General features: G+C 40.5%; 2 protein-coding genes across 4 annotated transcripts; one reads left to right on the forward strand and one right to left on the reverse strand.

Moving 5' to 3' along the window:
* Positions 1–2,206: 2,206 nt before the first annotated feature.
* Positions 2,207–6,119, reverse strand: RPL24 (ribosomal protein L24). Its single transcript, XM_085072526.1, has 6 exons — positions 5,992–6,119; positions 5,801–5,876; positions 4,601–4,711; positions 3,326–3,462; positions 2,874–2,937; positions 2,207–2,334 (listed from the first exon to the last, which is right to left on the reverse strand). Exons 1-6 carry the CDS (start codon positions 5,994–5,996, stop codon positions 2,254–2,256), a joined length of 474 nt encoding a protein of 157 aa, XP_084928652.1. The 5' UTR covers positions 5,997–6,119; the 3' UTR covers positions 2,207–2,253.
* A 36-nt stretch (positions 6,120–6,155) lies between these two features.
* CEP97 (centrosomal protein 97) lies at positions 6,156–23,373 on the forward strand. 3 transcript variants are annotated; one of them, XR_014854711.1, is made up of 12 exons: positions 6,156–6,382; positions 8,640–8,782; positions 9,726–9,884; positions 10,278–10,379; positions 10,854–10,967; positions 11,881–12,047; positions 13,211–13,375; positions 14,724–14,857; positions 15,363–16,134; positions 17,163–17,238; positions 17,983–19,418; positions 21,847–23,373. XR_014854711.1 is itself a non-coding variant. In XM_085072499.1 (11 exons), exons 1-11 carry the CDS (start codon positions 6,331–6,333, stop codon positions 18,694–18,696), a joined length of 2,598 nt encoding a protein of 865 aa, XP_084928625.1. In that variant the 5' UTR covers positions 6,156–6,330; the 3' UTR covers positions 18,697–23,373. The 3 variants fall into 3 exon arrangements, 2 of the variants coding, with proteins under 2 accessions (XP_084928625.1, XP_084928639.1); XM_085072499.1 differs by having other exon boundaries at positions 17,983–23,373; XM_085072513.1 differs by lacking the exon at positions 6,156–6,382 and adding an exon at positions 6,673–7,271 and having other exon boundaries at positions 17,983–23,373.
* The last annotated feature ends 4,363 nt before the right edge of the window (positions 23,374–27,736 follow it).

Consider the following 27,736-nt stretch of genomic DNA (forward strand, 5'->3'; position numbering starts at 1 on the left):
ATGTAAATAGACATGCTTTGAAGAAGGCATCAAACTGAATGTCCTCTGGAGATCCTTTTTAGGCTAAATTATTTTGTGTGTCTATAACAAGTTTAGGTACTTTATTTTTTTATTATAAATACTTGACAGCTAATCAACTGTATTGCTTTAGATAAACACAAGGGCTTATACTAATTTCCATGTTAATTCATTCTATTACATCTGTGTTTGAGCTGAATAATGTGCTGTTAAAGGCCCTGCTCTGAACAGCCTGCCTCACTCGATGTATAACTTGTGAGAAGAGTAACCTGATGGGCTGTTACTCATTACTTCTTTTCACTGTATCAGTCAGAACTCAGGAATAAAAAAACTTCAAGGAAGAGCAATTGTGAAGCACTTCTGCGCACCATTGCAATGATGCCAGGCAGCCAAAGTCTGCAAACTTCAAAGCATTAACAAATTATTAATTAGTCCTAGCTGCCAATCAATTTCTATATATATCATTAATGGTATTTCAAGCAGATGGTACAATCTCATTTTGTCAGCTTCTTAGCTGGAAACATTCACAAGGACACATTCAGGGTACCAGGTTTTCTACAGGACCCTGATGAGAGCAGGATTTATATAATCACCACTAGCACAGGCAATTTTCAGTGGTGTTTTCAGGCCTTCCGTTTCAATTAATTAAAAAATTCCTTACCTTGCTAACTACATGTCAGAGTGCAGGGTGTTGGCTGTGAAGTCCAGCAGCTGCAGAAGTCTCTTGTCATCAGTTAATGTGAGATATTGAGAGAGATCAACTGAATAGCCCCTGGCAGGGGCAGGAGACTGAGACAAGACTATGTCTACCTTTTGTACAGGTGATTAGCAAGAGAAATTAAGCAGAGATGATGGCAATCATCTCTGACATTAAGAAAGCAAAACATGTAACGGCTAAAGTTACACTATACTTTGTAACAGTATAAATCCATGATGCTTCTGTTCAATAAGAGACTTTGCATGAACCAGGCTGAGTACCCAAATAATTCACTGATAACTAAAGCCAATTTTTCTTCCTCTCTTTCCCCCTTCAGTTTCTGGCTCCTTCACTTCCAAGTCTGTTAAGCAGCTTAAAAGCCATCAATTTCACTTTAGACATGGGTATCTGTTTTTAAACAGCAAAAAGCAGAATTGCTTGGAAGATCATGGTGCAAATTCCATCAATATAATCAAGCTAGACCTTTTTTAAACAGGTTGCAGCCTTCATCCAGACCCATATCTATTTTATTAAAACCCAAATAAGGTATAACTCAAAGTGTAGCCCGTAACCCACAGTGACCATTACAGCCACTGTGTTTCTGAAGCCCAAAAGGACTGCAGGAAGTCGAACTGTGGGAACACAGCTGCCTTCCTGACTGCTGTAGTAAGGTAACAAACCAAGTCCTCAATGCTAACAGGCATCAAGATGTTGCATCAATAGAGAAATAACGATCCAGAAAATAGTGACTGGTTTTTGTTACGGCTCTAGTAAGTCAGGACATTGCTTTTCCAAGGCTATTGCTGTCCAGCAAAACTATGGCAAAGTATGGGGATGCTGTCGAACAGGGCAGTTACTTAAGCAGAGGAACTCTCTCCCTATCTGCATTCAGCAAGTTAAATATGAACCTAAATGAGCTTTAACTGTATACCATCAACTGCATTTGAAACCCATTCAATCTTCACAGGCATCCTTTTCCTGACAACAGCTTCTAGCAATCCATCATTTTGTAACTTCATGACCCAGGAGTTGCATCTAAACCTCTGTGTCTAAGAGCCATGCAGTCTGTTTCTGTTCAGAAACCGTCCATTCCCTTTTTTAAACTTTTTCCTTATTTCATTTTCTGTATCTTGCTACATGCATTCCACAACACAGGACCTTTGTAAGTGACTTACAGATGACACTGCTTCACACACTCTTTAGCTTGCATCTCTGAGTTTTATGTCATCTGTCACAGATGCAGAATAAGCTTAGGTGCTGTTCTGTCCTTCAGGCAAGAACACTCCTCAAACATCAGCTCCATCTTCCCTGCCACCTGAGCCACTCAGTAAGGACTGGAGAAATGTGTGCTAATACAGCAGATTGTCTGAGAAACCAAGTGTTTTACAGCAGGAAGATGCTTTTCACTCTGCAAAAACCAGACATGGGTATTTCATAGATTCATTCCCTTCAGTATATCTCACACACTTGAGCAGACCATGGCACAAGTAATGGAATTCCATCAGATGTTTATTCAGCATGACCAAAAGTTTGGCAAGTTAGCGCTTTCCACCAACACGGGGAGCAGAAACCTTGACTGGTTTCACAATCTTCTGCTTCGGTGCTGCCTTTGTAGGGGCCTGTAGAGAAATAACGAAGTATGAGCAAAAAGCAGCTCTTTATCTGCAGTTCTAAAAGTGTCTCTGTATATATTCTTGAAAGAAATAAAATCAGATCAGATTAAAATTATAATCTCTAATATTGGGATCATGTTAACAGATGTTTACACACAGAACACTAAGCCAACATACGGTTTAATGCATAAATGATAATGAAACACATGGTAGCATTCATCATTATACTGTTACCAAGTTCCTAGATAGTGAAGATGTCACAGACAAGTTTTTATTTATTTATTATCTCTGACATTAGCTCAGAAAGTTGTTTTACTGTAATATTTACTTATTCCGTAAAAAAGATTCATTCTATGCGGCTTTTTGGGTACGCTTAACTTCAGCACAAAAGTCTAGTCAAAGAACTTTCACATCAAAAAATATGCAAATGCTTCCTCAAACCAGAAATGGGAATTTCCAATGAAGTGCCACAGCAGAATGTTCCGTGTTGTGTTACAACATGGTGTATTCCATTTCATAGTTTCCATTTGCGTATTGCATCTTACCTTTGCAGCAGAAACAGCTGTTTTCTTGGTTGCCTGCTTAGCCTTCTTGGCTTCCTTTGCAGCCCTGTTAATTCACAGAAAAAGAGGAAATTATCTGTGTCTGCCACTCGCTATTTCCTTGTCTCAGCACTGTAAGAGCTCTCGAAGAATGGAATGCACTACTGCAGATTTCTCCTCTATATTCACTACTCCTGGGGAGATTTCTACAGAGACAGCAGAACTGTGTGTGACAAAAGTACAAAAGGAAAGGGCAAGAAGAGACCTCTCTGCTGCTACCGACTCTTGCCAAGACTACTCAGTATTACATAAAAATATACAAATTAAAAGCAAACAAAAAAACCCACAAGAAGTCTTACAAAACACAGAGCTCACCTAGAGTTTCAGCTTTTGTATGAAAAGTACTGTAATCTTTGAAAAGCTTAGGATAGCTCCTCTCATGTCTGACCTCTCACCTAATAGCTTGTTCCCTCTGCGCCTTTCGTACTTCAGGCTTCTGGTTTCGTTTGGCCATAATCTCAGCCAGAGACGCACCAGTGATGGCTCTCTGAAACTTCACAGCACGGCGCGTGCGCTTCTTCTGGACCTCTTCCTAGAAGGGCAGGAGGTGAACACGGACAATTAGCATCACGAGACATTAAATGAATGGCTAAAGACAAACACAGAAACAAGCTGCTATTGACATTGAACCTATTTCAAACTGTACATTGAAAAAGAATTTTACTCCTCACTTTAGAGAATCCTTCTGTTGGGTACAGAGAAATGCTGCCCTACCTCCATATGGCCCCTTCTCCAGCCACATCCTGTACTTTTCATAGTGTGTTATTACCAACAATCCTTGGTTGGCTCCACACCTATCCAGCTATCACTATTGGAGACAAACACATTAGCCCTTATATCTCCTAGGCTTCCACAGCGAAGTATCAAAAAATTATTTTGAAAGAATGTCAGAAGTGCAGCCATCTGTAACTCCCAGAAGAAAAAAAAAAAAAAAGGGGGGAAGGATAAAGCTTTGACGGTGTCTTCTGATAGGAAGACACTCCACACCTATTCAAGTGGGATCAGGTACTGGGGAGCAGTGCAAGCCATCACGTATCAACTTTCTTTCTTCAATCAAACTGGCAAGAACACTGACTTACTGCACTTACATAAGCCTTTCTCAGAGCTCTTCTGCTGTGCAAGTTCAAACAAGAGCGTGGGAGATATACCTTATGCTACATGCCTTCGTGATTTATCTTTTTAATGCAATAACAGCTACACAGGAAAAGACCTCCTGCTAAGCTACAGCATAAAGTTTTCAAGAAGAGAATATTAAGAGAGTCATCCCCGCCCCACTAACCCCCAAAACAGCTCCCTATGTTGTCACCATTCAAGAATTTTATAAGACCAAACTTTTAGGAAGTCTGTGTATTAGACAGCATTACCCACCTTCCCTAAAACTAACTTTTAAAAACATATGCCATTCCTACAATTATTAAGATCTACTGAACCTACTGTAGATCCCAGTGGTCCCTAAAGAAGTGCTACAATACAAACATAATGCTTTTGTTGAAGTGCTGCATGAACTCATGTAACTGCACTCACATTTTCACCATTACTGACCAGTCTTCATCCTGATGATCTGGGTCACCCTTCTGCTGAACAGTGGCACACTCGAGTGACCTCTAACAGACCACTAACCACATCTTTTGGTTGCCAACTTACAGTGCCATTAGCTGGTATGTACTTACTGACTGTCCCTTCTTGTGCTTACGCCTGTACAGAACAGTCCAGTTGATCTGCCGGGGGTTTCTCTTGGAAAGGAATGCAGACTCACATTTTGCATTCAAGAACTGGAAAACCTGGGAAGGAAAAGTGTTTTGTGTAAGCTTTGTTTCTATGAAAGATATTATCACAGTTGCATTAAGTATCTTTGAGTCAGTGTTTTCCAACAGTGATGCTTTTGTATTACTTTAACACAGCTCTGACTATTAAAAATTTTAAAAGATAATTTAAGAAATGTAAAGTTTTGAATTTTGTTACATTGGTCAAACCGGTATCTTGCATTCTGAAGCAGCTTCATTCTTCTGAAGAAAGTTTAAATTACCACTTGCATCCAATGCTGCTATGTATTTCAGGCACAGCATGAATAGCTATGTCCAGCATCATACTTTCCAAGTGCCTGTCCTCAAGCAACAATGTACTTCCTGTATGTGGGAATGACTCAAAACTTGGCCTAGGGAACACAGGAAGACCCGATTCCTTCTTGCCTAGTGACACTAAACTGCTTGTCTAAAACAGGCAGAATGAGCAAGCTGGTTTGTTATTATCTATATAACTCAATTTAAAGTACAGCCTAATTCTCAGGAGCATTCACAAGGATTCAATCAGTCCATCTCCTGGTAATTTTGCTGGAGATTCCCTCGAGCAAGACGGCTGTACTGGGATACTCAAAAGCTAAGCCCTCCTTTGGCAAGCAGGGACAGTCCTGTCTGCATATGACATGTCAGCGTGAAAGGGCTCTCCACTCTATTTTAACCCGAAGATTTCTACTCAATTAATTTGGCACACCAGTTGCTGGCTCCAGCGAATCTCAGCATTAGATGCAGGATGTCTAAGCAGCCTTTTCTACACAACTTTGGTACTTTACACCTGCCGCTCTAAGACGCCCTGTGCAAACCGCATCCTAAATTCCAACCCTAAGTTACAGCACGGCACGGATCTCCAGCGGAGCAGCTCTGACGGCAGCCACGGCACCTGGACAGCGATGCTGCTCTCGCACGGCTCCATACGAGCGACTCGGGCAGACGCCACACCAACACTACCGCAATCTCCGGGCAACCCCAAATGCACAGCCTCCGCTCCCCGCCCGGCGCCTCTCCCGGGCGCAGCGCCCTCCCGTCCGCAGCGTTCCCTCCCCGCCAGCCCCGCCGGACTCGCCCCGGCCTCACCTTCCCGTCAGTGCGGGCGTAGCGGCGGCCATGGCCCGGGTAGATCTTGTACCCACTGAAGCTGCACAGCTCGACCCTGCGCGGGAGAGAAGAGTTAGGGGAGGCCGCGGGTGGCCGGGGGAGGCGGCCGGGGCCCCGCGGCGGCCTCCCCGCGGCGGATGGGCCCGGATGGCGGCGGACGGGGCGCTCACTTCATGATGGCGGCGCTGCGAGGGGCCGAGAGGCGGAGAGGACGCCGGGAGGCGGTGTGGGGAGCGGCGCGCGGGGCCCGACGGGAGCGGAGCGGGAAGGGGAGGGCAGGGCCGGGCAGCGCCGCTCCGCTCCGCCCGGGCAGGACGGCTCCGCCCCGGCTGCACCGCGGGGCTTCGCGGAGCGTTCACCGGGTAGCGCTCACCCGGCACGGCCCCGGACGCGGGACGCGGGACGCGCCGCTCTAGCCAGGATAAAAGGCGCTGTGCTCCCGTAGCGGAGCGGCCCGGCCCATCGGCGCCCGGCGCTCGGTTGCCTGGCGGTGTTGTCAAGCGCGGGGCATGGCGGCCGCCGGCTCTGGGGCCAAGGCGGGGGATGAGGCGGCCGGAGCGGGTAAGGGCAGCCCTGGACAGGTGGCGGGGGCCGGCGGGGCCGCGTTGTTGGGGGCTGCGTGTGCCGAAAGGCGCCGTGGCGCTCGGAGGGACTCGGGGGCTCGGCGCTGTGGGGGCGGCGGCGCCCCTTGCTCTCGGGCTGAGGGGCTGGCTCGGCCGCCCCGCTGTCAGCCTCGCTGCCCCTGCCCCGCTGCCCCTGCCCCACTCTCAGCCGCACCCGCGGGCCCCACGGGGCTGCGAGCGGCCGGGCAGCGCGGGGCCAGGCGGGCGGCAAGGACACCGCTTCCCGCCCTGAGGAGCGCGGCCCGCTCGGGGCGGCACGGAGCGGCTGTCCATCGTGCTGGAGGATCCTGCAGCCGGGTGGAACCCTTACAGACCAGGATTTGAATGAAATAGGGCCTGTTTTCCCTGGAGGGGAGGGCTGAGATGTCTTGGAGACAGCGCCACTTCTGAGGGTGCAGTTCCTTGCTTCCTGCCAAACGAGAAATAAGCAGTTCTGAAGTGTTTTCCTGGGTCCTGGAAGCCTGTTAGGAAAATCTCGTTCTCCAGGTTTTACATCAATGAGTGTCTGTAGTACGGAATCGTATTAATTCCTTAGAGCTGTGCATGTGTATAGAATTCACGCTGTATACTGAACTGCCATGCTTAAGCAAGCAAACTACAGGACTACAGCTTGCTGCAAGGAGCGGAAGGACAGACCGTTTTGAAAGAGGGACCTCTGCTTCTCTGAATGTTGAAGGTGCCCATAAGGGGTACCGCCAGACAAGGGAGATAACTCCAGCATCCTAGCTCATTTAACACCTCTGTGAAAGCCTCCCTTTGTCTGGCATCAGGGAGCGGTGATAATAGCAAGTCTGACTGCAGGGACGTCTAGATCAACAGAGAAGCAGGTGGATGATGTTGCCATAGAAATACAGGTTCTTTGCAAATGGTTGTGTGTATTAAGGAACAATTAGATCATGTTATACCTGAATGCTGGAAATCTATGGGAGCCATGTGTAAAGCCACATTCCGAATCCCCCAGTTTGAATGGAACACCTCATGGACATGAATAAAAGGATTACTCTTGCAATTCAGAGCTGCAGGTCCCTGCCTCTCTCCTACGTTGGAGGGGCCAGTTGTGAATTTTTGTGACAAACCCTTGGATAAATGGGCAGATGCGAAGTTTCTCTGTTCAATTAAAGTGATCCAGTAGTTGCAGAAGTGTATACTTGAGTGAGAAACAAGAAGTACTTTCTCCCTGAATGTGCGAAGACAGGAATGTGACTGTTGCTGGCTCTGCCTTGCTGCTCTTCAAAGCTCTTGGGGTAGCTGAGGTTTTGAGAAACAATGGAAATGTAATAAACATCATCAGACATCTTTCTTAGAAAAGCACGTTCTCTAGTTGACAAAATAGTACACGAAAAAAGTTTGTCTTCATCCGTAGCATAACTACACCCTGAAAAGGCGTAAACTGTAAGAATATTAGTATGTACAGCATGTTAGAGTGAGAACACTAATGTTTGGGATATGTTGCTGAAAAAGGCAGCATTGTTTACTGAACAGATAGTAGGACAAGAACAAGCCTTACAGTGATGTTTATACATCAAATACACAGCAGACACCTAATGTATGAAAATCACTATTATCAGGTGTCACTATGGGTACCCAGTGATTCAATGTCCATGCAGATGGCAAATGTTTGCCTTTTAATTTTATATAGTAACCGTTTTTGCATGGAACATTTTAATTGTTGCATTAGGTAAATGGTATGCTAGTCTATTTACAGTTTGTTCCTCCTGATGCCCCCAGTACTGTAGTATGGCTGCATGAATAGCTTCTTACTTTAGATAAAATGGTTACACATAGTTATTTGTCAAGCTGCTCAAAACTTCAAATCTCTGAAGAATTTTTAAATTTAGGCTCTTTTGAAATTTGGAGTTTTGAGGATCGCACCTTTAAATTTAGCTACTGGAATTTTGCTCTACATCTCACTTCAGATGACCTGTTGTGACTTTCCCAGAATTCTGCCACAGTTCGCAACTGGGACAAGGTCTGGTATGTATATCTTCCAGTAACTGGATCAGTTACTCTTACAGTGTTTGAGCTGAAGTAGTTTGCTTCAGCTTTACATGGAAAAGAAAGTTAATCTGTATTTCCAAATTATCTGCATCTATTATAAAACAAATCTGTTAATCTAACGTTGCTTTTTCAGTCTGTGTTCTTGTATATAAACTTTGTGGTGCTTTTTTTTGTTTTTTTCTCCTTTTTATTCTAAGGCCTGGTAGTCAATTGCTCAGGTCAAGGATTGCAAAAACTGGGTCCAACCTTGCCCTGTGATGCTGATACTCAGACTCTGATTCTGGACAAAAACCAGATAATTAAATTGGAGCACTTGGAGAAATGCAGGAATTTGATGCAGGTCAGTGTTACTTGATTTAAAATTGCTCTCAGATAATGGTGCTGTGATGTTAGCATCTTCTGCCTTAAGGTCATATTGTGTAATTGAAGTAAGCTAGCAGATCCTGTCGTCAGAGGAAAATAAATGATGGCTAACTAAAATAGAAAGGGTTGTTTTCAGTGGAGGTCTGCAGCTGATAGTGGAGGAGGCTGTTTTGTGATTTACCCAGGTAACTAAAAATGAACTAAATAAATCCTAATGGGGGAGGGGCATCATAAGAACACTTAGAAAAGTCACTGATAATTCAAATATTAATACTTCTTAGCTTTTGAGTACTTGAGCTTTGTAAAAATAACTATGTATTATCACTGAAACTGCCTCTCGATAGACTCCAGGCTGCCTGATAGCTTCTGCAGTCAAGCTACATTGAGTTGGCAGAGGTGGGGCTTGTTGCTACAACAAACCTTCACCTCACTGCTAGCTTGGTGATTATGTTACTGAAGTGTTAGCCTAATCAGGATTTCCCCCTTAAAAAGTTTGTGATTTACAGTCCTGTTAGCACAGGACCTGTTTGAGAATTGTCTGAAATGTGTTTTGTCCTCTGCGATATTGACAGTAAATGTGACTTTTTACACCAGGAACAGGGCAACAATTTGCACAATGAATTGGCAATTCTGATATTAAAGCCCTGTTTTCATATGACACGATTCCTCATTCTTTTCCTTTTATTTAGCTATTGCTAGGAGAATTTCCTCTTAAGTTTGTGGGGTGATTTGTGAAGACTTATATTCTTTGGTCAGTAATTTATTGCTGGGCTCTGGTAGGTATTTTGTCTGTGTTATTTAGTTGAAAACGAAATACATAGATTGAGCAAGTATTTGTTGGAGTAGATTTTTAATTACTAAAAGTAAAAGCTTATTCTGTCTGTGTAGTTAAAACTGTTTCTTTGTGTGTCCATCTGCAGCTCTCTGTAGCCAACAATCGTTTGGTGCGAATGATGGGTGTAGCAAAACTGACCAATCTCCGAGTGCTCAACTTGCCTCATAATAGTATTGGGTACGTGGAAGGGCTGAAGGATTTGGTGCACCTGGAATGGCTGAATTTGGCAGGAAATAACCTTAAGGTAAACTATTTAGTCTGTTGCATTTTCCAGAATCATGTGTTACAGAAATTTAGAAAATGTTGCAAAGAAATCTCAAAATGTTTTGACTGGAACAAGAGTTTTAATGTTTTGTGAGTACTGGCTTATGAAATAGAAGAGGGCAACTTTTGGAGTAGAGTTGTCTAGGAAAAATTTGAAAGGTTTGATATCAAAATGAAATGAGAATAAGGAGTCTCCAAAATAGGAAAAAGAATTAGCATCTTTAAAATAAAACTGTATTAAAACATGGCTTTTACTTTGGGTTACTTAGCTTGTGCATTTTTTAGCTTTCAAAATAATGTACAATTATTTGATACCTAGTTTTATGTAGTGGCTAAAAAAGAGTCACTGTAATTGACTTCTATGTTTTTGTAGGTCATTGAACAAATGAATTCCTGTCAGTCTCTTCAGCATCTTGATCTGTCAGACAATAACATAGCTCAATTAGGTGATCTCTCCAAGCTTGCCTCACTGAAGGTAGGTGTTATTCTCTCTCTGGTTTTGTTGCATTCTTTACATAACGAAATTTGTTTTGGAAATTGCTTCTTTTAGACATTGACTATTTGAACAGTAGCTCTTTAGAGCATTTTAATTAATTAACTGTAATTTCTTGAGCAAAGAGTGTAAGAATTCTCTTCCTTGTTCTCAAGTTGCAGGCACTGAGGCAGTGATTTTTCTATAAACACTAATGATTTTGATAACAATATGCTGGTGATATCTTTTTCATAGCTCTTTGTTCTCTTATCTCTTATTATGAATCAAGGCAAAACTTGTTGTTAACTCTTCTGGCATGCACACTGTAGACAAAAATGTTTCCAAGTGCATTTTTTGGTAACTGTGACCAGAAAGCCTTAATTAAAGTTCTTTTGCATCTATTTTTGTCAGATGATGTCTGACAAAGAAATCTGGGGGTTTTGATCAAGCATTTATCACCATGTTTTTGTTTTACAGACTCTGTTGCTACATGGAAATATTATAACTTCACTTCGCACTGCCCCTGTTTGCCTACCTCAGAGTTTGACTGTTTTGTCTTTGGCAGAAAATGAAATCAGAGACTTAAATGAGGTAAGCTGCAGAACATAGATCACCTTGTCTTTATGTAGACTGAAAGAAGGAAGCTGAACAATTTTTTTGAGGTTGTAACTGGAAATGTGCTCTCTTCTTTGAAACAACCCAACTTTTAATAGTCTAATTGTGTATATATAATCATGTTTGCATTAGCTGCATGAGCTAGGTGATACCTTTTAAAATTTAGTCTGGATAGAAACTTTGCCTTTTTTCTATTACGTTTTTATGTTATTCAAGGGTGTTACTTTTAGGCCTAAATTCATATTTTTTGTGATTGTCTGAAAGTTGAAAGCTGAGCTGATTCGCTGCTGCAGAGAGCTTCTGCAGCTGCTTTGTTTAGAACAGAGGTTTGAATTGCACTTGTTGCCACTGACCTATTTTTCAAACACTGTGTAAGAGAAACAAATAACCTGCCTGTGACTTTTGTCTTTGCTTGATTTATTGTAAGTAGCAACCAAAACTCTTGGTTGGGATTTCATGTCACAAGAAATTATTTTGTTAATTTCTCTTCAGGACAGTGTTTCTCCAGCTTTTTGGCTTGTTTTTTGGTTTTGGTTGGTTTTTTTGTTTGTTTGTTGTTTTTAGTTTTGTTTCTTTGTTTTGTTTTTGTTTGTGTTCAAAATCCATCACCTGTTGTAGTAAACTGGAATCATAGAAATACTATACCTTTCTGTATATAAAGCACCCTTCCCAAATTTTAAGAGAAGCTAATACTTTCCAAGGACTAGTAGAACTTACAGAAGAATTAATAGGAAATGGCAGTACTTGATAGAAGGTGCTTTGTGTTCAAAAAACAAATGTGATTTTTGATGTATTTGTCTTTCTGTTGTTTTGGACGAGCTTTTCAGCTGTATCTAGGAGAAATGTGGTATATTCTGTTCAGTTAACAAATGTATCTTGTTTTCTCAAGGTTTCTTTCCTGGCCTCTCTTCGCCAATTGGAACAGCTGTCAGTTATGAACAATCCTTGTGTGATGGCCACACCTTCTGTCCCTGGCTTTGACTACAGGCCTTATATTGTCAGCTGGTGTCTGAACCTTAAAGTTCTCGATGGATATGTGATTTCTCAGAAGGAAAGGTGGCGTAATACTATTATTGAATCTCTGTTAAACGAAGTCTGGCTAAGCTAAAATTGCTTTAGCTAAATTTTTCATCTGTTACACTGGAATTATTTAAGATCACAAGTTTGTTTAGATAGAAGTACGAAGTTAAGCTTTTGCTTTGTTACTCAACTCACAGAAGCACTTCTACCAAGCAAATCTCTGGTAGCAATTAATCAGTGGTCTGTTACCCTTTACAGCCTCTTTGACTTTGTAGAATGTGATAATCAACAGGTGATAAAGCTTTTGTCATGCGTGAAGCTCAAATGTGCCCTTATATAAAGGGCACGATTTGCACATGTGTTTCTAGATTTGGGTTTGGGTTTTTTTTGTTATCAATTAGTTGAATATTATTTTGCTCAAATCACTTGTTACTGTATAATTGTGGTCATAATATCACTCTGATATCTTCATGATAAAGTTCCTGACATCAGACCAGTCTAAGCAAAAGTATTATCCAGTATAAGCACATTCTAGTCAGCACGTCAATATACTCTAGGAAATTAATGTCCTCTTTTCCCTGGTACTAAAATGAAAAGATGCCCTTTTTTTCGTCAAGGGTAAACCAATCCTGTTTCTGTTCCACTGTAACATGTTGTGACTTCCCTGAAAAGTTTCCTGTTAGAATTTTAGACTTTTCATGATGAATGGGGTTTTTAGTATTAACTGTATTACTTGCAGATGTATTATATGAAATATTCTCAGACTAAAGTGCATTTAATTCAAAAACGGATTTCTGGTGTTGAATGCTTCTGGCAAGATTTGCTCTCTGTGCCTATTTTGCATGTTTGTGTGAACTTCTCTGTGAAACTTTTCTGTGTTTCTGTGAAAGCTTTGCTGAGAAGTTCATTGACACAAATGTGTTTGTTTTCAATGCTCAAAGACTGCACACAAAGCAGAGACTGCACAGTTTTGGACAAGTGGGTTTTTTTTTGTTCATTTCATTGATGCTTAAGTCAATGAATACTTTATTCATTGTTTTAGTAATGACATTCCCAGTTCCTCTGGGCGCTGCACATGTTCTAAGTTTTGATTATGTTAGTGTTAGCTCTTGGGTACCCACTAGAAGAACAGTAGTGAAAACAGAGTTAGTTGTTTTATGCCATTCATTAAAGGTGACCATTTTGCCCCTTCTGAACAGCTTGAAAGCAGAATGGCTCTACAGTCAAGGGAAAGGAAGATCATATCGACCTGGGCAGCATGTTCAGCTAGTTCAGTACTTGGCTACTGTTTGTCCTCTCACATCTGCATATGGACTCCAGACTGAAGAGGATGCCAAACTGGAAAAAATATTGAGTAAGCAAAGGTGAGAACTTCTTGTTTCTTTCTTAGAGAATGTAATTGAGAGCATAATTATAAATCTTCCTATGTGTTAGACATAGTAAGGTTTCATTTATGTATTTCAAAGCAACAGTGAGGGCTGGAGATGCAAAGTGTAATGGATGTACAGGATGTGCCCTAGAGGGGAATGAGAGGCAAGCAACAGCAGCAGGAGTGTGTTCCTGCTTTCTGGGCCATCTAGAAGAAAATTCTTTATATTTTTCAGTTTCTGCTCTGTAGGTAATTTGTGTTCAAACTGTGATTAAAATAAACTATGTACTGGGATTTTCTTTACCGCGTAAAAATGATGAAAACATCAAAAAGGAACTTAGCTTAACTTCTGTTCTAATTGTAAATGAGGAGTATTGTGATACACTGATGTATTAGCAGCTTTTTTATTTTTGACATGTTCTTAAGTTATGGTTGTCCTCTGAAGGGCTCTGTTCCCAGTGGTGCATTTGTCCATCTCTGTAGCTGGTCTCCAGGAGGAAATTATAGAAGCGTTGTAGCTGTTTGTGAGCAGAAGGTGCAGTCAAAGGATCTTGACCTTGGAATCTCTAGCTAATTGCTATCAATTAGAAATATCATGCACATGATATTTCTGGGGAAAATTCAGGAAGTTGGTCTGCTAAGTAAAACTCTTCAAAATTAAAAAACCCTCAACAACCAAGCCAAAAAAACCTTACCAGAAAAAGCAATCCCCCAAATCCTCACCCATATATATGCACTTGCATATATGATTTATGGGACAGTTTGACTTTGACCTCTGCCTCGTGATCTTCTAATTTAGCTGGGCTGAAACAACATGTGTGCTGTCTGGCTTTTAAAGGATGATTTTGTTTGTGGCAAAATTTGTTGATTTGTACTAGGATTTTGTACCTTTAGTAACAGGAACACTTATTCCTTGATTCACTCACTTTCAAATGTAAAAGATACTCCCATCATTCCTCCAACTTCTCTATACTTACACACAGAATGTATTCCCCATTAGACACTTAAAATATCTGCGTGCCTTCCTTGTGTATAGAAATACCTGATGGTTTTCTGTCTATAGTCAGAACTGCATGTTGGGTTTGTTTTTTTTTTTCTTTTCGGATACATGTAATGAAGAAAGGGGCAGGAGGAAGGGGAGCAGGAAAAGACTGCAATCCCCTACTTTGTGAGTAGTCTTACTAGTGTCTTGTATGTGTAGGGGTCTGCATAACTAGCCTCTTGTTTAGAATGTTTTGATCACTTGTTTCCTTTGAAGTAGTTCATAGTTTCTTTTAGATGTTTTCTGTACAAAAGAGAGTTTAAAAGAAACATAAAATCTGTTGTTGGCACTCTGTGCTTAGACTCCACCAGAGGCAGTTGATGCATGAAAACCAAAATGAGGAGCCACCTACACCTTCTGCTCCCAGCAAAACTGTGCCAGTTGCTCATGAGCACAGTGGCCTGGCCCAGCCATCACAGATGGTTCTTGAAAAGGGTAAGTAGCTTACCACACCTGTGATCTAATCTGTAGAAATAAATATTTTTCATTTGAACATAGGGAAGTTTGTGGAGACAATTTAAGAACAAGTCCCTGTTGTTATATTATTCTACTGATCTTTGATTTTTCTCAACTGAAGTTATACTTTGTTTTCTTAAAATCCAGTCCATGCTTGTTTGTGTCTTGAAATGCTAGTAGGTTGGTTAGGTGAAAAACCCAGTCCAGCAAATGAAAGGGTTACTACTTTGTCTTTTCCATTTTATACAAGTTTTTTGTCTGAGGAAGTGCAGTTTGTGCAATTTCCTGTACTCAGTATTTACCAAGTTTGGATGTTACTGTGGTAAGTATTGTCCTGATACAGAAATAACACTCATTACTAGCATGTTAGATCAGCTTACCCACCCAGGTGCTAACTGTTAAAACCAAATTGAGAATCCCTATGAATTAAACAAACTATTACTGAAATACTCTAACACTAGAATGTGACTTTCTGCCTATCTAGAACCTGTCATCCAGAAGAATTCTTGGGTTGGACCAAGTGCAAACAGTGATCATTCCTATGCAGTAAAGAATACTTTTCTTCCTGAAAGAAGCTTTCCCAAGGAGCTACACCTTGAAGATGTACAGACAGATGAAGACAAGCTAAACAGCAGCCTTTTATCCTCAGAGTCTACTTTCATGCCAGTTGCCTCAGGATTGTCTCCAGTGTCTCCTGCTTCAGACCTGAAGCTACGTGGAATCAATTTGGGCCTAGCAGATAATGATGATACAATGACTGAATGTGTGACAGATGTTAATAGCAGAGAAACAGCTAACGAGCAAGAGGCTTTATCTGTTACAGGAGAGCACTCAAATAGAGCAGCAGGAAGGGTGGAAACACAAGAGAATATCAAAGAGATCCTGCAGTTGCCTACCCCTGATCCAGTAACAGCTGGCCTGGCTGCTAGGACTGGCAACCCTTTAGGGGCCTCTGAAGGCCAAGTTCTGCACAGTCACCCCAGCACCTCATTAGGGGCTGAATTGGGAGTAAAAAGCCTTTGTCCTAACCAGATGACAGAAGAAAGTTCTGGTTCGTTGGCTGTGCAAGGTGCAGCAGCAGCTGATCAAGGTGCAGCGGAGCTGCAAAGGATGACTGAAGCAGCTACCAAGCTTCAGGCTTCCTGGAGAGGATTTTACACAAGGAACTACCATCCTCGAGCCAAGGAAGTGCGGAATGAAATTCGACTGAACAGAATGCAAGAGCACATCATTTGCTTAACTGCTGAAATAGAAAAGTAAGTTTTTCATGCTGTGTATTTTCAAGTCTGTATGAATATAACCATCATTCCAGAGTATTTCAGAACAGATGTAGATGGGCCTTGACATAACTACTTACAGTAGAACCTAGCATCAGAAACATAAAACTGTGATTACATTAGAAGATCACTTCCTGTAAGGTAAGCGCAGTTTTGCCCGTAGCTGTTCATACTCTAAAAGTGCCAAAGTGGATTGGGTTAGAACACATTTTTTTATTCCTCTATTAGCAGGACTTCCATATTTCAAAATAGAAATTGCTGGTTTGTTTTTTTTTTTTCTTGTCTCCTTGCAATTACAGTCTATAAATCAAGTGTCCATATTGAGAAGTTGTTCTTCTGTTTTTGGTGAAAAGAAGAATTTCCTCTACCTTGTATGATATGATTTTAAAATGTGGCTCTGTGTTTGGTTCTGTTTTAATTTTTGATCTTGTGATCCATGTTTGGAGAAGATCATGATCAAAACTCCTCAATTTGTGAGACAAAAAGTTCTGGATTTACTTAATATCTTTCTGGATCAGCCTGCAGCTGTCAGTCTGACAGGCTCTTTTTCTTCACTGTCACAAGTGACAAAAGTTCTGTGAATCAAGCTGAGTGCTCAGTAAGCCTCTAGAAACTCCCAATGCTTGCTCATCATATTCCATCCACATAGCAGTGGGGAGAGCATAATTTGAAATGAAGAAGCACTATTTTGTGTGTGGGGGGCGGGTGATAGTTGTGCAGGGAAAAAGTAAGAGCTCAGGTTCAGTTTACAGAAAGACACATTACTGGCAAGCCAACAAATGTGCTGCAGTAAAAGGATGCAGAATTTAAATGTAACTGAAAAAACTGTAAGTCAGCAGCTGGGTATTTATGGCAAGCCAGACTGCAGTAATTTCTTAATGTTAGGCTCTTTCGTATCTTTCAAGAGTGCTGTTACATAAGTAGGCATTTTTATGTATTCTTGTTGTTCTTGTTACCCAAATGTTGCTTATTTAAGCTGCATAAATTTTGGATGTGTGTTCTTGCAGACTAAGAAAAGAAAAAGAGGAAGAGAAAATGCAGAGGCTTGTACAGGAAGAAGCTGTCAAATTTCTTTGGAACCAGGTAAGTAATTTTAGTCCTCTTGTTTTTCTGCTTATATGTGAATTTGAAAATTGAATTTGAATCTGCTTATATTTAAATCTGCATTATTTCATACTGTAGATCCTGAAGAGACAGTCAATATGGTTCAGTTTTTCCAGTGATGACTAGAGTGGTTTAATAGAATCTAATTGCTGTTGTTTGCTATACTGGTATTGTGGAGGAAAATAACTTTCAGAAGCGCCAGAAGAACACTGGTTTTATTACTAAAGACTAAATTGTGGCCTGGTGTTAGGAGGACAAAATGCAAGAAAAGCTAAATAAACATAAGCAGAACTATGAAGAATGATGTGACTGCTAAATGCCCATGGCAAATGACATTATATCAAGCTGTGTTGCTTGTGAACAGCTTGTTTTTGAAGTAGGAAAGTTGTGTTAATACATCTTTTAATAAGCTATTCTTCCAAAAATAAGCCTGTTTTCTTAAAAATGGATGAATCCTTTCTGGTTTTAAGAACAGATTTCTTTTTCTTCAGGTACTGAAATTGGGAGCTTGTGTGCTCTGTCAGCATTTGGCATGTAGGTTTAAAAGCCATGATTTCACAGTGGGAAGAACAAAATTTTCCCTAAAGATATAGCAAGCCTTGGTTTTGTCACTTGGTCTTTTGTTTTATACTAGAGCTTGGTTGCTGAATACAAGAAATCCTCTAGAAATCAAAATACTTTCTTAGTTGTATTTCATAATGAATTTTTCTCTATACTTCACAGGTTAAATCCCTTCAACAATGGCAGCTTTCAGTGATGCAAAATTTAGGTGGTGCTGGGATCCCTTCAGCCAGTACTTCATGTTCATCCAAACCACCTATTCAGTCATCCACAGTGGAGCAAGAAACCCCACCAGATGTTAGTTCTGCTTTGTTAGTTCCAGCTAGTGAGGAGGATCTTCAGGAAAAGTCTTTGTTGCAGTTCCCAGATTCTGGTTTTCATTCTTCTGCGGCTGATCAGACTCACGCCAGTGACCTGTGTAGCTCTGAAAAGAGTTTAGCTGAAGGGACCGAGAGCTCCCTTTCGATGGAAACCATCAAACAACGTGGCAATTCTGTTTCAGCATGTTCTTCAGATGTAGAGGATGGCCCTGGGGAGTGTGAGCAAAGTATAGAGAGCTCTAGTAATGAGCAGGACAGCGGACTGATACAACAGTATTTGAAATCTGTTCAGCAGCTGGAAGAGGCTGATGAAGACACAGATTGCAATGAGGAAACAGAGGGCAGCTGTCTACAAATTGCTGTGTCAGCAGAAAGCCACGATTCTTCCTCTGACACTGTCTCTGTAGATCTCCCACAAGATACATCTTCCCCTATCCGAGGTGAAATCTGTCAGACACCACCAAAAAGCTACAAACTGAATTCAGGAATAATAGAAGTGAAGCAAACAGACTGTGATTCTTCATTTCAGATGCTGCATGTTGGAATAGCTGTGTAATAGGCTCAGTTCCACAAAGGATTAGAAATTCCATTTCACTTTCCTTTCTCTTTCTTTTTCCTGTTTATTCCAAAATTATTTTTCATGTGTGCTGTTTCAGATTTTGACTCATGTTATCAATTTATGTTGTAATTAGTATTTTATGGCTGTTGCTGAGGATTGACACTAACTATGCTAACTTGAAATCAGCAAAGTTCTCAGCGGCAATCATTATGCACTTTATTTTCAGACATAAAACTGTTATCCTAATAACTGGCCTCCATTAAATTAATTCTGAAGACTGGGGGGGTGGATTGCGGTGGTGGTAATGTTTGCTGTAAATTCACTTTGAATGTTTTAGTATTTGTTTGGTTTTTTTCCTACAAAGAAGGATTAGGTTCTTATTTTGCAAAGAGAAGGAAACAATATGGGAAGAAATGGAGTCAATACAGGCAGCATATCCTGTCACAGGCAGGATACAGCCTGCTGAGAAACACAAAAAGTTGCTTTTTGAGCTTCTTTTGACTTTAACAAGAGTAGCTTGGTCAGTGTATCAAAGATGCATTCCAGAAAACCAGTGTCTGAGTCAGTGACTTTTTTTGTAAATAACTTGAAGCTTCTGGCGAGGAATTAGGTCATTTACATACACACTGAAACAAGGACTTACAGGAGAGAGACCTCAGGGAGCTTCAAACAAGCCTTGACCTTTTTTGCCCTGGGGTTGAATTTCCCTGCTTTCTCAGGTAAGACTCAAAGTGGAACCAGTAGCAGCCAGGGCTAAATAAGAATTTCAAAGGGGTATGCGATTTGGGAACATCATTTCCTAGACTGCGCCGCTGGGTTTCAGCAGCTGACTTGGTGGCATGTGTTTTTCTCTACAAGGATGCTCATGTCCTTGTGAGATTTGTGAGATTTGGATTTGCATGGCTTTCAAGACATTAGTGAGTTTGATGGATCACAACTACGTCTACCTATAGGTTTAAATACTAAAAGCAAATGCTGTGACTTAAAACTATTTCCTGACATCCCTCTTGGGTTTCTTGTTTGGTTTTTTCCCCCTGTATGTCCAGTATTTGACATTTTAATCAGATGTGGATAAAAAGTTGTATTTCTTCCCTTTCAGCAAATATGCTGAGATACCTAGGCTATGCTTCCCACTTAAACACTGGGAAAGCAACAGGGTTTGTATCTTGCCTAGCCATTGCTATTGGGTTTTTAATGGAAAAGGATTAGGTATCTTAGTATACTTCAACAGTGGCAAGGGAAATCTATTTTGCCATGTGATTTGTGATAGACACTAGTGAAATAAAAGTTGGTGTTATGATTTACAGGGGTCGGTTGCGTTTGCTGATGCTACATTTTGCAATGTGTACTGGAAGGCCAGTGTTGCAGTAGTTTGCTAATGTTTACTTCTCAGTTACAAAGACACATGCTTATTGTAATTTTCTGGATCCACAGGTTAAACTTCTGGTGCTATGGTGTCACTAAAACCGACTAGCACTCTTTTAAAGTGACTCTTATAGCCACGTTACTGTGTAAAATAATTTCGTTTTTGTGAAAGCTTTGGTTGCATGTGTGCTCTAGGTTCCAAGCTGAAATTTACCACCACTCATGAGTTTGAGGCCTTAAAATAGCCTTATTTAGAACATAAATGGTGTAATGGACTTTTACAAGCCATGTTCCCAGTGGTGAAGTTCACCTTGGAAGAATAAAGCTTGCCTCTGTGTATAGAGTAGCCATCATCTCTTTTTCTCCCACCCCAAAAAAGTTCTAGGGCACCAACTTCTCCAAAGAGCTGTCAGTGCAGTCAGACTGACCTTTGACTGTGCCTTGCATACATGGGAGGATTAAAGAAAACCCAAAACAACTGAAATGGTGAGATCTTAATGTGCTGTCTTTCTAACTGAAGGTAGTTACAGCACGTTTGTAGCAGGACCATATTCATAATTAGATCTTGGAGCACAGTTGTGCTTGGGTATTGAAAATGGCACAGGTGCATTAATGTTTCACAACATCTGATTACCTGGGCAGTGTGAACTCCTCATGATCATGCCCTTGTTCTCTGAAGGTTCTGAGCTTGCCTTTAAATCTGCCATGCTTGGGGGAGCTGCAGTTCATAGGACTTAGCTCTTTGAATGTCTGTTATATAAAAACCTCCAAACTTCAAAGAGACTTTCTTTGGATTTTGAGAGAGGAATTATTTCAGTCTGTGAAACAGTTGTTGGATCTTGCACTTGAGGCAGTGGTTAGGTGTAATAAAGCAGTAAGTTCTCTTTCATGGCAGAGTGCTTTATTGCAAGACCTGGGAGAAACTAGACCACTGCCTGGATAACAATGTTTTGCTTACTGAAGACACTAAGGGAGCATACATATTTTGCTGTTTTGTATTTTCACTTTTGCTCCACAGTTAGAGGTGAAACAACCTCAATTTTGGAGGTATTGAAAGGGGAAAACTTGGTGCAAGTAAATTTTTCATGGAAGCCCTAGATGTTTTTTGACATTTCCTTTGTTAGGACTTGCAAGCACAAAGATGAGGCAACTTATTTTAACTAATGCCTAGGTCAGCTGTTGTCCTTATTAATGTGTAATCTGTATATCCAAAAGTAGGTTTATGCAGGTACAGCAAAGTGTGTACCAACAAATAATCAGCTTTATCTTACTTTTTTGGGGAAACTGTGAAATATAGAAAATTTGTTTCTGATGTTCTGAAAAGTATCTTGCATGTGTAGAAGATGAGTTGCCTAAATATAGAGAAATCAAAGAATGGTGAAGTTTTGGATTAGTTTTTACAGGGTTAAATGTAATTAGTTTGTATATACAGAAAATATTTTCATCCTGACCATTAAAATACATACAGGGAAAGACATAAGGAGGGATACAGTGGAAAAATAAGGAATAAAACTGGATGTATACTTAAAATAGTCTTCTTTCAGTCCTGTTTTGAGCTCTCAAAGAATCATGATGTGGAAGTATCATAGTTTAATATATGGCTTAGAATTTACTCATCTTTGTTTACAAAAGTTTCCCTAATCTACATATGTAATATTCTTTTACCTGAATAGGGATGCACAGTTTGCTTTGGAGATGATGGAAAATTCATCAAGGAATTGGAAGTCCTAAAATATGCCTGAAACTTCCCTGTGTTAATTTTGTATTCTTTCCTTTTCCAAGGCTTCATATTCAGCAGAAGAATATACTTTGTAGAAGAAAAGCTTATCTCTTGTGTTTTGTCCTGGGCTGATCCTCCAGTGTTAGTAGGAGAGATAACTTTGTTATTTGCCAGGTAATGTTCCAGCTCTGTTGTGAGTACAGTTCAAATGCTTCTTTAATTTGCTTCAGAAAAATCAGATAAATATAGTTCAGGCTATTTAAACTGCACCGCATAAGTAGTTTTGCCCCAAATGAGATAGGTGTCACATGCAAGCATATTTCCAGCTAGTCTATGCCACAAATTCCTCTTTTGCCTCTTTTGCTGAAGGCTGGCCCAAGTGGTTCTAAATACCATAAAGCAAGAAGGCATTAAGACTGCAAATTTTATTTTGTTGCTTCTGAACCACAAACACCCTTCAGCAAATATTTGAGAAGGTCTTTGCTCAGCTAAATTGCAGAAGCCTAACAGTAGTTGATAGTTAAGTTTTTTAAACATCCATAGGTTCTACTATTTGCATGCAGCAGTTTAAATAATGCACTTAGCAGCCAGTCTCTATATAAAAGTTGGGGCTTTTTCTGAATAATGTGTATGTTTGAGCTTGCAAATTGTTCCTGGTTTTTTTTATGGATTTGTATATATCATCTGAAGAATTCCAGTTTTTATTTCTACTTGTAGTAGGTTATTTGATGAACAAAAATGGAATATATGTTCCTTTGAGACTATTTGGGTAACTTTTACTGAACATGATGTTCTGTTGTGTGTCACATAGATACACTTTTTCCTGAGATGATAAAATTGTAGCAGTTAGTGGAGACTGATTGAATGACAATATAATGTAAAAACTGGTCAGTTCCCCTGCTAGTGGAAAACAAATTTGATTTTTTTTAGCCCTGTTGTATTAATTCCCTTCCCCCTCCTTGAGAACTGTGCCACCCAAATAAGTATGCATCAAATATTCATAAGGTCTTTCAAAATGTCTTCTTTTAATAGTTACACTTTTTCCCCCCCCCAGATTGGCTTTCTAGGACAAGTTACTGATAAACACTTGCTTTCTATATGCCTACCAAAAAGCTGGGACTCTGTCTATTTTTAAATGTTTTCTTTGTCAGTAATGGAAAAAGCACATGATCCCTTTCTTGCAAAAACATAAGCCAGTATTTATCAGGAAAGGTGCTTTATCCTTTTGAAAGTGCCATGCCAAATTTTATTGTATAAGAGCTCTCAGTAAGAATCTTTTTCTCTGGCTTCATTACATTTATAAGTATATGGGCCAAATTCATTTGTAGCGTAATTCTACTGAATTAAATTTTTTTGAGACTTTGACAGGAGTATTCTACCTCTAAACTAGAATTTGAGGAAAAAAGAACAATTGGGTATTGATTTGTCTATTTCTTGCTGTTTTCTGTGAAGAATGGTGGGTGGTTAAATTGGTACAGTTCATATATTTTCTATAAGTGTTTACATTTTGGATTTATTGTTTCTTAAGTATTTTGTTTGTATCTCTGAGTTTTGAACTTTAAATAAATGATTTGTACATTTATTGAAAATTTTAAGGTGTGCTTTATATTGACTCATGGCTATAGTCATAATTTTACAATTGGAGGGTTCTTCTGGAGATGGGAAGCTCAGGAGTAGAAGGCAAGTGATGACAAGGTAAGCATTAACATTCTTTACTTGGTACAGCTGAGACGTCTGATGTCTCTTTTTCAGTACCTAGGACACAAGTGTGTAGTAGGTTACTTGAAATGTATTCACCAACGATACTGAAATTGGTCTTTGTGATTTACAGGCCTTTGTTTCTATTGCTGGCCCTCTCTTTTGTGTTCTTAATTACCTGCTGTGTTTAAATGAAAAGATGTGGCAGTCTTCTGGACAGAGTTTTCTAGAGAGAGAATTAAGATGAAGCGCTTATCAAGAGAAAGACAATTGCAATGTATAGTGTTGCTTCTCCTGCTATTTTGGTTTGTTCAGATAGCTGCTCTGTTCTTAAGCAAATGAGGAGTAATTAAACATCTTTCAAGCTTTAACAAAAAAAAAAAAACAGCCAAGGAGCTCAGACATATATGAAAGTCATGTTTTACTGTAACAGTTCTCTGGAAAGGTAAAAAAAAATCCAGCAATAACAAAATCCAAAACAACAAAGCTAACTTTGTTTTGCTTAACTCGTAACACATGGAGGTTAGTGGACATTTTAAAACATTTTACTATGTCTTTCTACTTCATTACACCAAAGAAGAGATTAAGTGGGTCTCTTTCTCTTCTGTGAAGGTATTTACTGTGAGGGTGGTGAAGCACTGGAACAAGCTGCCCAGAGAAATAGATACCCCATCCCTGGAAGTGTTCCAGGCCAGGTTGGATAGGGCACTGAGCAGTCTGGTCTGGTTTCCTGCCACTGGCAGGAGTGTCCCTGCCCATGGCAAGGGGGTTGGAACTAGGTGATCTTTAAGCTCACTTCCACCTCATTCTAGGACCCTATTTAAAGGACTGAAATAGGCATAATTAATGTAACTCCAGGTCTGAAAAGAGCAGTGCCCTTTTCGAGTAAAGACCTTAAAGCTGTACTACTTAGTTTAAATGCTGTGTGTTGTAGGGATAGTAACCATAGCACTTCCAGAGCTCAGGTTGAAGGTCCTTCTTGTCCCTGGCTTTTATTCATATTTGTAATAAGATCAGACATTAAAATCTTTGGCTAGATTTGGAAAATAAAAGGATGTCTACTGCATGGGCCCATTTTGTTCACATGGAAATAGTTACTTTCAATTTTAAGGGCTGAAATCCTTACCTGTGCTAGGACTTACTGTGCACCCCCAGCCCACTCGTTTGTGGGGTGGTGTGAGAAGCAGAAAAGCTTTTGGCTCTGTGTAAGCACTGCTCAGCAGTAGCTAAAACAGCCCTGTGTTATCAACACTATTTCCAGCACAAATCAAACACAGACCCACCATAGCCACTGTGAAGAAAATGTTCTCTGTTCCATCCAAAACCAATATAACTGCTCTTTCTGATATGTGAGAGATGATATTAACTAAGGGAAGGAATATCAGAAAACTCTTCACAGGATGCCCAAATCAGGTCACAAGCTTTGACTTCTAAGATGCTTTAAACTGTGAAATCTGAGAAGCCCATGATCATAAAGGATGCTCTGGAAAATGTAAAATCTGACACATTGTGTTTAAAGTGTTTATGTATTGGGCTTGAAAGCAATAAACCATTAGAAAAGCTTAAACAATTCTCATACAATGTACTGCTGTGAGGAGCAGCAGTCTAACAGTCAGAGCTGTTTGCTTAGCATTGTGCTGAACTGCCCAACAGCAGCCATTGGGAAATCTCTTCCTGTCCATTGTTAGATCAGCTGAAGTTATCCAGTCCCTTGAGCATTTGCAGCATGTTTTCTGATGTGGGAAGTGCATGGAAGATGTGCTGAACAGGTTACCACTACCTATGTGTTAGAGTCTGTGGGACCTGGGGAGAAATAGGAGACACTGAGAAACTCTACAATCAGAACTCACTTTTCTTCTTTCCGTCAGTAGCTCCTACAGCCACCTCAGCTTGAATCTTAGGGCAAATGTATGCCCATGTTTTCAAGACTGGCTCTCCAGCTGTTTTGTACTGCTGAGCTCTCCAGGATGGAGTTCATCCACTTGTCCTCTCATTGCAGCTTGCTTGTTCCCAGGCTCAGTACTTTTACAGCTGATTAGCTTTCCTTTTAGTCTCTGGTTCTTTTGCTTTACTAACAGATACTGAATTTTTTAAGCACATGAAACAGGTATTATTTTACTAGCAGGACAGGGAAGCTACCTTTCTCAGCTGCTTTATCATATTCCTAGCTGCCTGATGCGTCTCTTCCTTTGGTGTAGCAGTGTCAGTGTTAAACTGGCAGGACCTACTGTGGGCAGATCTCTCAGGTAAGAGAGTAGCCAGCTGTACCCTTCCCTCCACCTTGGCCGTGTCTTTTGTTTCTTAAGTATTGGTAGTTACTGTCTCTAACCAATAAATGGGAGAAAGTTCTCAAACAGAAAGAAAGCAAAAGAACAAACCCTAGCCTCCAACAGAACCTGAGTTCCTTCCTGTTTGTCCTTTGAGTGGAAATGCAGCACAGCCACTTGATGAGGTTTGTGGAAAGACTGCTTGCTGCCTGCGGGTAAGCTTCTCTGTAGCCTTTTGTAAAAGGACTTAAGGAAGCTGGAAGAGGGTTCTTCTGGCAAAGGTGTTACCCCTTAATAAGCATCAGATGATGTGAAAACCATCTGGGTGGCACCAGGTCAGCAAAAGATTTTTTCCAACAGTTAAATAAACCTTAACTGTTGCTATGCCTGAAACCAGGGGACATGCTGAGCTTGTGTGCAAGATGAGAGTGAAACATGTTGTTCTAAGGGCTGCAGGACAAGAACACATGGTTGTGGAAGTGAAAAAAGATTGAACAAGTGATACGAGGGTAATATAGCAAAAGGAGACAGATCAAAGATGTCTATAGAAAGAGAACAGTGTGGTTGTCCTCTTTGCAGGCTGAGCAATGCATTGTTTGTTAAATCTCATCATACTTCAGCATAAAAGCATGTTTTAGTTTGCCTCAGGGAGCAAACCAAAACATTCCCCAACACTTGCCTATAATCAAGAATGGGTTCAGTAGTCCCATGAGTATTATCAAATATACTGTGTTTTATTGATTATTCTTTGCAGGTAAGGGAGAGAAGAGCAATGGGGCCCAGGGCCCAGCATAACTTCATCTTACTGCATATAATTCTGGAAAAAGAAAAAAGGAAAGTGATTATTTTTGTCTAGTTTTCTGTACTCAGAATAATTGCCAAGGGCTTCTGGTATGACAAACAAGAAGGGATGGGATGGTAAGGTAAGCAACAGCTGCTGAAGCTGTAGTTTATTTGGGACTTATGACATCTAGATGTTGCATGTGGAACAGACCTCACCAACGCCATTGACACTCAATTTATAGCCAAACAACCTTTTACATGGTGCTTTCTATAGAGCATGATGGCAAACATTCAATAACCAGTTTCTGGCCTCTTTATGCAAAAGAGCTTATGATGTTAGAGATTAGAAAAGCATATTGATTCATTATTAGGCCTTCATCAAGGCTAACTACAATGATAACTGAAGAATTTATAGAGGAAAGTAGTGTGGGGACCCCTTCCTGTCTCTGAGGGGTGGTGAAATGTAAAATGTGGCAGGAAATAGCATAGCAGTACCTATTTCCTTAGCAGTGAGAGGTTTTCTCATTGTTGTCGTTTTCTACACCTTCACCACCAACATCACTCCAGATGTATTAAGAGATGGGATAATGCTTGGCATTTGGCATGCTAATTAGATAGTTTTGCCTTAGGTTGCACTTCGAGCTGGAGAGTTTGTAGGAGAATTTGATGCACTGCATGACTCATGAAGGATGAGTGAAGAGAAATGAGACTGCTATAGAACTGATAGACTTTGTATATTGAGAGGGGAAAAAAAATCAGTACCACCTATCTTTTAAAATACTGTCTTAGAATGTTCTGCTTATACAGCCAGATGGCTTTCAATTCTTGACCTACAGTGTATAGTACAAATAAAAGCTGGTGCCTGTGGAGATTTTGCTTTCTATCTCTACCAGGTAACCACCATTCTAAGATGTAGAAAGGAGGAGAAAAGTAGAGGTAAGATCACTTCTTCAAAATAGCTGTCGCTGATGGGGGTGGGGGCAGGAGACAAGACTAGGCAATTAGTGTGTATAATGGCTAAAATATTGTGTTTACTGGAATATTCCAGCTGCTCTGTCTTGTTTCGGGCTTTAAGCAACCCACATACTCCCTACTAAAAATAAGCTCAAGCCCTTAACCTTTACTTATACAAAGAGCTGTTGGCATGTGAGTGTTCTGGCATTGCCAAACTCATGCAGTGTTTATGAAGCTAATTGCAGATGTC

The sequence above is a fragment of the Lichenostomus cassidix genome, chromosome 1, assembly GCF_008360975.1.
Source record: "Lichenostomus cassidix isolate B80296 chromosome 1, HeHo_3.0, whole genome shotgun sequence".
Taxonomy (NCBI): domain Eukaryota; kingdom Metazoa; phylum Chordata; class Aves; order Passeriformes; family Meliphagidae; genus Lichenostomus; species Lichenostomus cassidix.